Source organism: Lathyrus oleraceus, chromosome 4 (genome assembly GCF_024323335.1).
Source record: "Lathyrus oleraceus cultivar Zhongwan6 chromosome 4, CAAS_Psat_ZW6_1.0, whole genome shotgun sequence".
Classification (NCBI taxonomy): domain Eukaryota; kingdom Viridiplantae; phylum Streptophyta; class Magnoliopsida; order Fabales; family Fabaceae; genus Lathyrus; species Lathyrus oleraceus.
This window is the reverse complement of record NC_066582.1, coordinates 377821065-377832647: the sequence shown is the minus strand read 5'-3', so window position 1 is coordinate 377832647 and position 11583 is coordinate 377821065. Positions and strand designations below refer to the sequence as shown.

General features: G+C 34.5%; 1 protein-coding gene across 1 annotated transcript; it reads left to right on the top strand.

The window, feature by feature from the left end:
- Nucleotides 1-5552: 5552 nt before the first annotated feature.
- On the top strand, nt 5553-6141 carry LOC127135570 (uncharacterized). The gene is made up of 2 exons (XM_051062235.1): nt 5553-5697; nt 5786-6141. The coding sequence occupies exons 1-2, from the start codon at nt 5557-5559 to the stop codon at nt 6056-6058; spliced, it is 414 nt and encodes a 137-aa protein (XP_050918192.1). The 5' UTR covers nt 5553-5556; the 3' UTR covers nt 6059-6141.
- The last annotated feature ends 5442 nt before the right edge of the window (nt 6142-11583 follow it).

Genomic DNA, 11583 nt, shown 5'->3' with positions numbered 1-11583 from the left:
TCATGGTCTTAACACATGCGTGGTGTAAGCAAAACCAAGGTTAGAAATTTATTTCTAAACACAACTTTGCTGCTTGAATTGTATTTGGTTCTATTGTGTAACTATAAGTCTCTGTCTAGGGTGCAATATCTGGATTGCCTAGCCTATCAAACACATGAAATGGATCGAGACTTCACATTAACTTAAACCATCCCCAAGTTCACGCTTTTACAACAAGTATGAAAATTTGTTTGACACTTAGCATTTAACCCATACTTTACTACTATTTAGTATACTTCCATATACTTCATGTATTTTGCATTTTCATCTTGGCACAGGTTAGCATCAACCCAATAAAAAATTGCATCATCTCATTCTCTCACTGAAACATCGAATTCATTTGTACAATATGGAAATAAAAACTGGACAAAATCGAATGAGGTCAATCATATTCGTCAAATCACTGACATGTTAGACAATATGCAACGATCTATAGGATGGTGAATAGATCCCAAGTTAAAAACTTTAACAAAAAATTGTTTTGAAAACTTTATGGCTAACGGAAGTGACCCGGAGCGAATCATCTAAACTGAACCGCTATCAAATAGCTCGGATATGCGTAAATACAATCAACGTATGATAATAAGTACAAATTTGATCAACAAACTTTCAACCACGGTCAATTGCGTGCTATGCTAAAACTAGAGACTATTCCCAATGATAAAATACACAAAAATGCTATTGAGTCAAATTATCTAACACCTTGTGTGCAATCAATTTTATTTGGAAATTTGTATGTTTTTGTTGATCTTCAAATCCAACCACAATCTAATTTATTGTGATCAACTCAACAAAACCTTTTTCAAATGGTTTTCAAAAGAATTAACTAAATGTATTGAACGCACAATTGATGAATTCAATAATTTGTAAATAAAAAATAAAATAGAGAGAGAGAGAGAGAATACACTACGATATATAGTGTTTAGGCGTTCGTCATCGCTTTGCCTACTCCATTATTCATTAGTTTCCCATTGGAACCTATTGTGTTCCTTTTTATTTTGACAAATATTGTAAGAGTTCATACAATAATTAATTCACAATAGTGTTGAGAAAAATAAATCTTATATATATATATATATATATATATATATATATATATATATATATATATATATATATATAGAGAGAGAGAGGAGAGAGAGAGAGAGAGAGAGAGAGAGAGAGAGAGAGAGAGAGAGAGAGAGAGAGAGAGAGAGAGAGAGAGAGAGAGAGAGAGAGAGAGAGCACACTAGGATATATAGTGTTTAGGTGTTCGTCATCACTTTGCCTACTCCATTATTCATTGGTTTCCCATTGGAACCTATTGTGTTCTTTTTTATTTTGACAAATATTGTAAGAGTTCATACAATAACTAATTCACAATAGTGTTGAGAAAAATAAATCTTCTATTTGGATCTTGACTTGTTTACAACGTAATGCCAAAATCTTCTACGTAATCTTTACTCAATTCACGTTTATTGAATCTTTCAGCTTCACCAATCTCCTCACAGTCTCCGTGTGTGACAATCCCCTCTTGATTCCACCAATTTCTTTAGCGATGAATTGTCTGAAGATTTAAGAAGAACTCCAGATTGTTTATAGCTTTCTGTCATACTCCAATTTTATCGAACATTTTAATATTATATGGGTTTTAGTTACATTCTATCTTGAATGAAAGATATAGTCAATTTGGTAATGAAGTGAGAATTCAATGAGGTACACTCATGACTTCGAATTTCATATTTCCTAATTTTAATATTTTTTCTCCTTTTTCTATTTTATCTTCATTTACATTATTTTATAATTATTGCATTATTTTTATTATTACATTAAAATTATAATAAAAAAATCAAATTTATTTATATTTTTGCTGTTACATTTGCATAGGTCATGAATTCATCCAATTCATTGGCTTGGTCACAAAGAAATAAATAACATGAATCAAATTTTTTAAAACAAATATCATTTTTTTTAACTAATATCATAAAGCAATTTTCTAAAATCAATTTTTTTAACTAATATCATATAGCAATATTTTAAAATCATTTTTTTAAAATCAATTTTTTAAACAACTTTTTTTAACTAATATCATGAGACAAATTTCTAAACAAATATCATAAGTCCAACTTCTTTAATTGTTGACATGAGTCAATTTTATTTAAATAAATATCAGGAAACTAATTTATAAATAAGTATCCTAAATCAACTTTCTTTAACTAATGTCATGAATCGATTTTCTTTAAACATGTATCGCGAATCAAATCTTTTTAAATAAATGTAATGAGTCAAGTTTTAAAATTAAAAAAAAAACAAGACTCAAAACTGAATTAAGTTATAACATATTCATATCAAAACAATACTCAATTTAAAACAATTTCAATCATAATAATAACCAAGTTTCAAAGCTTAATAATACTACCGTTCAAATCAAGAACCAATACCCCTGTAAAATCAAAACGATACTCTATTCACATCCAACAATGACAAATGCACATCAAATGCAATATGTTTTTTCAAATCAAAACCGTTATTTTTAATTCACTTATTATTTAATTAATTAATTTAATTGTTTCATCTAATTTAATTACTTAAATTTTGATCTTATTTTGAATTTGGTCATTTATTTATTGGCGACCTAATCATCTTAAACTTAAATTTTATTTAAACTTATTTAAACATGGTCTTTTTAGTTAACATTTTTTCAAAATAATCCTAAATTAAAATTGAAAAATACTTCTTTTTTATTTACATTAAATACCCAAAAACATTTTTATCGCATCGAACAATCACTTAAGTTCAAATCAACTTAAAAACAACACAACTCATGAAACCATTTTTGTATCCTTGTGCACTTTATTCAAAAACTTTTCACAAAACAAAATCAATCAAACACACACTATTTTTCTAGATTGAACTACGGAGCTTTGATTTTCTCATTGTATGACAAGAATACATAGACACGGGGGTTTGAATCCTTGGCGAGCTCAATAAATGATTTTTTACTTTTTTTCTCTTTTCTTTTATGAACGATTTTTCTTTTTAACACTTGAATAAAAATAAATTTATAAATAATAATAAGAATAAAATAAATACCTACACTATGCCAAAAACTGGAATAGACAGCGCCCCTTAGAGGGCGCTTTATTACAAAAGCGCACTCTAAAGTGAAGAGAAAAAATAAGGAGCATACTACTAGAATAGACAACACACTTTAGAGGGCGCTTTTGTAACAAAGCGCACTCTAAAGTGAAGCGAAAAAATAATGAGGAAATGGAGGGACACCAATAGAGGACGCTTTATTGAAAGCGCCCTCTAAGGGTAACCTTAGAGGGCGCTTCTAAAAAAGCGCTCTCTATGTCCATGTACATTTCCAGTTTATAAGGCGCTTTTGGAAAGCCTTAGAGAGCGCTTTTAGAAGCGCCCTCTTAGGCCCCCTTTAGAGGGCGCTTTTGTAACAAAGCGCCCTCTTAAGTGAAGCCAAAAAAATAATAATGAGGAAATGGAGGGACAACAATAGAGGGCGCTTTAGTGAAAGCGCTCTCTAAGGTTACCCTTAGAGGGCGCTTTTGAAAAAGCGCTCTCTAAGTCCATGTACATTTCCAGTTTAGAAGGCGCTTTTGGAAAGCCTTAGAGAGCGCTTTCAGAAGCGCCCTCTTAGGCCCCCTTTAGAGGGCGCTTTTTTTACAAAAGCGCCCTCTAAGGTCCCACATTAAAAGTATAACATATATTGCATGTCTCTTTATTTTCCCTCTCTATAAGCTATTTCGTTTACGTAACTGGGTTTTCTCTCAACTGCGATTACTCTCTACTGCGATTACTCTCGTCCTCCGTTCGTTCTCCCTCCCTCACCGTCATCGTCGCCATCGCCTTTTTCTGCTGCTGCGTTCACGTTCACTGAGTTATCCTCTTCCACCGTCACTGTTCACTTTCTTCTCCATCGTTACCGTCACCTTTAAGGTATTTCTCTTCTCCATCGTTACCGTTCACTTTCTTCATGTGTTTGATTAGGGCATTTTCTAAACTTAGTTTTTCATTTTGTGCATTATGTTGATTAATGTTGTTTAGGGCAAACTGAGTTTTTTATTTCTGATTGAAAACTGATATATTTGAAGTGTGTTTGAGCATGCAGTAGGTGTGTTCACGTATTGGTCTTTTGCATGCAGTAGGTTTGTATTCAATAATGATAAAAAAAAAGAGTTTAGATTGTTGTAACATGAGAGAAATGGAAGGTATATGAATGTGTTCACATATTGAATCATTGTCTTACTTGGGTCTTATTGAATCATTTCTATATTACAGATAAAATGGCTAACCAAGACGATACCCATGCCGCGAATGAATCACGTAATAATGTTGAAAAAGAAATCAAACGAGGATTGACTGTTATGAAGTCAATCATTCGTGCAAGAGACAAGGGTGTAAAATTTGAAGTACATTGGAGTGCTGAAGACCAACTAATTGAGCCTAACGGTTCAATGTTGGCAAGTTACATTGGTTTCCTTGTTCGACAACATATTCCGATTACATGTGATAATTGGAGAAGTCCGGACTTGAAGGTTGGCAAGGAAAAAATATGGTCGGAGATACAGGTACTTACCATATATTGTTTTATGTTTTTTTGTTGACTATTTGTTAACCATATATTGTTATAATACTACTTTATAATAACACACTCCATTTGTATGTTTTTTAGAGATCCTTTCACATCGATGAAAGCCGGCAAAAATATTGTATTCAATTGGCCGGAAAAAGACTCCGAGGATTTCGATCCTTTTTGTGCAACAAATTTCTCAAGGATGAGGAAGGAAAATTTGTTGAAGGAGAACGGCCAATGAAGTATGCCGAGATTATTTCAGCCGATGAATGGGATAACTTTGTCGCCAAACGAAGAAACGAAAAATTCCATGTAATGTCTATTAATTATGGTATTATACAATTGTTAAGTTACTTGGTTCTAATATGCCTTAAACTTTTTTATCCAGGAAGTAAGCGACAAAAATAGGAAAAGGGCATCAAAACCCGCGTATCCGTACAAAAAAGGGCGTACGGGTTATGCACGGTTACAACAAAGAATTGTGAGTATATTCAAATGCTATGAGCTTATACATTATCACAATATGTTATAATTGATGATCTTATAATCTAATTCAATGTGTAGCTAGCCGAGGAGAAAAGTGACGCAACATCTCTTCCGGAGCACGTATTATGGAAGACTGCTCGGGTTGGGAAGGATGGGGTTGTCGTTGAAGCGGTCCAAAATGTTTATGACGAATGTGTAAGTATATGTAACATTATTTCTTTAATTATATCGAAAATTTTGTTAGACATATAATTCATTTTTAATCTCCTCTAATAATATTTCAGGAGACTTTATCCCAAACCGTACCTTCAACCGAGGTCCAGGATTGCAGGAGCGTACTTAGTCGAGTACTAAATGTTCCTGAGTATTCCGGTCGTGTGAGGGGTAAGGGTTTTGGTGTGACTCCGTCGTCATTTTATAAAAAAACAAAAACAAAAAATCCTACCAACAAAGAGGTGATGGAGACCTTGGCGGAGTTAAGGGCACAAGTACTCCAACTGCAAAACGAGAATGCAAGGTATAGAGAGGAAAGGTGCGCTTCCGAGGCAAAAGATACTAGTGACCGAGCTAGTATCAATTATCAACCGAAATTTCCCGAGGTAATTATATATGTTATTATGAAATTAAAATAGCACTTTTTTACTTGACACATATACACGTTAACAATAACATTTATTATTGGTTTAGGGCATTTCACCTTGTCAGCTGTATCTATCGTCACCAACTTATCGCATGGTTGGCAAGGGAAAAGTGCACAATACTTCGGGTGAATTACTTCACCATAATCCCCTCCCGGTGGGATTTATGAAAGTTTCGGTTGACCTTGTATTAGATACGGACGCCCTTCTCCCATTACCCGACGTTGTTTCAGAGACAACGTTGATGCGAGATGCAGTCGGATCCTTTGTTGGTTGGCCGTCAGATCTAATTTTCCCAGATGCCGAGGTATATATATTCTAAATGATTATGAATATTTAGTATTCACATTTCAATTCAGCTACAATTATGATATTTAATCAATCCTTATTACATGGTAATGTTAGACTCCTACAAGACCCACCCCTAAAGCTGGTAAAGGGATTTCAAGACGCATCGAGTCGGTTGCATCTCAAAAAGAGGTACAAATATATGTACCCATTGAATTATATACGCAACGATTCTTTTGCATCACAAAAAGTAATGATTTATTTTATATGAATTTTTAGGTTCCCGGTCGAAAGTTGAAAAGCGATGGTAAGGATATTCCAACGAAGGATATTCCAACGAAGGATATTCCAACGACGGCCGGGACAAAATCTCAAATTATGATGCGTCTTGAGAAAATGGTGGAAGAGTCCGATATTATGGACGGGTCCATTCGTAGTATAGATTTTGATGAAGGTGTTTTCGGAAAAGCTCATTTCGAAATAATTGGAAAGGAGGACATGCAACAACTTTTTTAGCACGACGAATTGGGCATCGCTATCATTCATACATACATATGGTACTCCGATCAATCTATAATTTACTTAGTTGAACAATTTATTTACACATTTCAATGAGTAGTCTAATATTTATTATGTTTCTATTCAAGGTATATGTATGACAAATTGATGCGGGGAACTGAATTGTGTAACCGTTTCAATTTTATTGCTGCTTCCCGTGTCAACGCAACGTTAATATCGAAAAATCCAACATCCGTAAAGAATGATCTAGTCGATAGATTCATGGCGGCCGGCGATAATACTACACGCAGTTTGTATTTTTTACCGTTTAATTCTGGCAACGGGTTAGATTTTATTTCTAATAATTTCATTCTAATCTATGTATATCTTTTACGTAGAAAATTTTCATTCATCTAAATTTTTGTTTTATTTTACAGTGGTCACTGGGTGTTGGTTGCTATGGATCTTTCGAGACTAATAGTGTATTATCTCGATTCGTTATCGGGTGATTGGAGTAAATATCCGGGTTTGAAGAAGACGGTTGACACATAAGTGAAATTCCCCTAAATATTCGTGTGTATTTCTATATTTAATTATGTCTGTCAGATTGATCTCAATATACGTTTTTATTTTGTTAGGGCAATAATAAAATTTAGATCGAAAAAGAATTACCGCATTAGGAAGGACATTACCTGGGTCAGAGTTCAGGTATATATTAAGTATCTTATTTTTGCTTATAATAGTGTTTGTTTTTTTGCTTATAATAGTGTTTGTAAGAAATTAACTATATATATATTGTTTGTTTTTCTGTGTAGTGTCCTCAGCAAAATAATTCGGTCGATTGCGAATTTTTTGTATTGAGATTTATGAGAGATATCATTGCGTTGAATCGTATAGACATCCCAAAAATGGTATGGAATAATAACTTAGGGTTTATTTTAATATTATCGGATAACTCATCTAATTTGTTACTAAATCATGAATATGTTTTATTCTCTTAATTGTAGTACTTTGAGGAATACAAATCTTACTCAAGAGCTCATTTGGATGAAATGAAGGATGAATTGTGTCAATTCCTTGTTGATCAAAGAATCATATAGCTAGGTTGTATATTGTTGTACATATATGTATGGAATGTTGTTGTTGTATGCTGTTGTTGTATATATGTTGTATATTGTTGTTGTACTTTTACTAAATCATGAATATGTTGTTGTATATTGTTGATCAAAGAATCATATATTAATGTTGTATATATGGAGGATTAATGTTGTATATAAATGGATTCATGTTGTATATATCAATGGATTAATGGTGTATAACATTGGATTAAAGGATGAAATCAATATGAATTTTACACTTTTGCAGCATGCGAACAGGTTACCAATTAAATATCCACTGTTTTTCAAACAATTTTTTTAAAATAACTAACACTTTAGAGGGCGCTTTCTGTAGGAAGCGCCCTCTAAACACTTTACATTGAGAACTTTAGAGGGCGCTTTGTCCAGAAAGCGCCCTCTAAACACTTTACATTGACAACTTTAGAGGGCGCTTTTTCCAGAAAGCGCCCTCTGAACACTTTACATTGACAACTTTAGAGGGCGCTTTTTCCAGAAAGCGCCCTCTAAACACTTTACATTGACAACTTTAGAGGGCGCTTTTTCCAGAAAGCGCCCTCTAAGGTGTCCCTTTATGGACCACTCCAGAGGGCGCTTTTTTCATAAAGCGCAATATAATGTGGCCCTTTAGACAGCGCTTTCTCCAGGAAAACAAAGCGTTGTCTTTACCTATGCCAGCGCCAGATTAGAGGGCGCTTAAAAACGCTGTTATAGGCCAAAATAAGCGCCCTCTTTTCCCTTATTTGGCGTAGTGCTACAAACAAATAATCACTTTTAGAACTATATGAGGTTCATGTTGAGTACAACGAAAGTGAGGGGTGCCTAACACCTTCCCCTCACTTAATCGACTCCTGAACCCATATTTGGTTTCAATGACCGTCTTATCCTTTCTATTAGGGTTTTATCATTATTTTCCCAATTCCTTAGGAATGAATAAAATATGGTGGCGACTCTGTGATTTTTCCCGCCGCGACAGCTGGCGACTTTGCTGGGGACATATTCCCTAAAGAGAGTCAAGCATACCCTTTAGTTCTAGGGTTGTTTGTTTAGTTGTTTTATTCTTATTTTTATTCTTTGACTTGTTGCTATTTATTCATTATTTCTTGTATTGTTTTATTTATTTATTGTTATTTTCTTTATTATATTTATATCTTGTCATTAATATGAAAGGGTTTCATTTCTAATTGAGAGCAAACTCGGTCTCGAAGAAACATAAGTTAAGTAAGGGGTCGTCTTCTTTTGGACGTTGTGGATTCTTATCCCATGAGGTCTTTAATGGCGACTCCACCTAGAGTAAATCGGTTCAAAGAGTTTGTCATAAGTTGGCTAGCACTTCTTCATGATAAAACTTTGAGCTTGATCCATGACTCTATGAACCTCTTCTAGAACCCGAATATGAGACTTCGTTTATGAAAAGGCTCCTTAAGGGAGACCCTGTTGAAATTTTATCATGGGAGAGCTACGCCATATCATGGTGAAGTTTCATCTAGGGTCCATGACCTTGGGTTTATTCTAAAAACAACCAAATGTAATCCTAGAGCATACATGTAAGGGGATTGGGTAGTAAAACCTTATAATCAACCTATCATAGGGAGCCCTCCTAAATAATTTGTTCTTATATCTATCATTATCCCTAAACTTGTTTGGGTTTCCTTATGCCCGTCATTATCCCTAAACCCATTTGGGTTTCCTTAGTCTATCATTATCTTAAAATTGTATGTACATTGCATCTCCATAAAAAATAGTATCTCTTGAAAAAATATTTTTGCATATCCATGCATTTTCATATATCCACATACATGCATTTGCATAACACTCATACCTCTTCCACCTTCGCCAGAACCTCGGTCCGTCATCCGAATAGCTGATTTCCTGATACTCACAAACGAACTTGAAGCATGTCTCAAGAAGATATGGAGGAACTCAAAAGAGGCCAGGAATTGTTGAAAGATGAGGTCAACCAACTAAAGACTCAAATGAACTTGGTAATGCAATTAATATTGAGAAGAGAAGGCAACCTTTCGTCATGCCAGCAGCATGCCTACCTAGTGCCTCGGATACAACAACCAATGATGGTGCCTCCGCAGAATCAACAACAGTATAAACAGTAGCAACATACCCATGTGTCCTACCAGCAAAGTCGAAGACCAGCATCGAGGAGGTTTGATCCACTTTATATACCTCATAATCATCTACTTTAGAATTTTCTTAGAGGATAATTAGTGGAGCTCAAAACGCCCAATCTTCCTCCTAGTCCATGTCCTCCTGGTCTCAATGAGAATGCAGGGTGTGAGTACCATTCTGGGTCCCTAGGACATACTTTAGAGAATTGCAAAGCCTTTGCACGCAAGGTACAAGACTTGATCGACAACAAGCAATTAAATTTTGAAGGAGGATTCTCATTGGTGAATGGGCATCCCTTACCTTGACAAGTGCAAGAACGTCAAGAAGCATCCCCTAAAGTCAGTGATTCAACAAGGAAGCTCATCCCTAGGATCATTAGGATTTTTATTTCTAGTTGTAATTTCTTTCTTGCTAAAGTATTATTTTCCTTTTAAATTTTTACTATTTTATTATTGATTTTAATAAAATGAGCATGCGTTTTTTTGGAATAAATTTTTTCGTATTCACTATTTCTTGTGCCATCATGTGCCATATACATAAATATCAAACGATTTTTCATTTTGCTATTCACCTGTTGATAAACTTAGAAGGATGATTATGTAAATAAAATCATCGAATTTGGTGACGTATGCTTTTAATAGTAAGATCTGGATGACGATGTAAGGTATTGTTTCACTTCCCAAACACTAGAGAAATAAGTAGATAATCCGCAGTCAACCCCTTCGAGCCTGAAGCCGATGTTCTTTCTATTTTTCTAAAGGAAGGGTAATCCTTTAATTAATTTAATAATGAATTATAATCTCAAGAGAACCATTCCATCTTATCACTACAACAAGATGTTCAAGCATACCTCACACACATAATCCAATATCGATGAAATAGAGAAAAGATAAAACTCACAATAGTTAAACATGGTTGTGATACGGTGAACTGACTTTGTGTTTTTGCTTTGAAAAGCAATGTTGCGGATAGCAAGAGTCGCCACCGACTTTTCTTTTATCCAATAAGGAAAGGCGGAAAAGAACAGGAAAGACCTTGATTAGATTTTGAGTTCGGGAGGTACATTATACAAAGGGAAGGTGTTAGCACCCTTTGTATCCATGGTTATCCATGGGCTCTTAATTGCTTAACTCACTTATGTTTTCCTTGTTTGAGAAAGTGTTTGAGAAAAATGGTGTGTTTAGAAAATATTTTGAAAGGAGAGTTTAACTTTGTAATGATTCTTGTACGAATGTATACAAAGTGTTTATCTCGTTTGATTTTGAAAGATGTTTAGAAAAATATAACTCGGCGATGATTCTGGTGCGAATGTATACCAAGTGGTGATTTTCTAAAAGATGTTTTGAAAAGTGTGAGGTGTGAAAAGTATTTTGAGCTGTGAGCAAGCATTTAAGAGTTATACCTAACCAAGGTCTTTATAGGTATTTCCTATCCTTAGGAGGGTAAAATTGTCCTTACAATTGAGAAGTAAGTAGTCTTATCCTTTGGATGTAAAGGGACATCGCGGGGTCGTCGATTGGCCATTGAAGGCAACATTTGTAAGGATACCTTAGCATCCGAAGAGACGGTCATCATTTAATCGTAGGCTACAACGAAGGGTCATCAAGGGACAAAGTCATATATTCGAAGGCAACGTTCGAGGGACAAGGTCATATATTCGAAGGCAACGTTCGAGGGACTATGATTTATCTTGTAGGGACATTGACCTTTTGATCGAAGGGACTATGGCTTATCTGTTTAGGGATGATGATGATTTAATCGAAAGGGTCTTTGCTAAGGGTATCCCCACATTCGTGGGACATGACCGTAATATCGTAAGGCA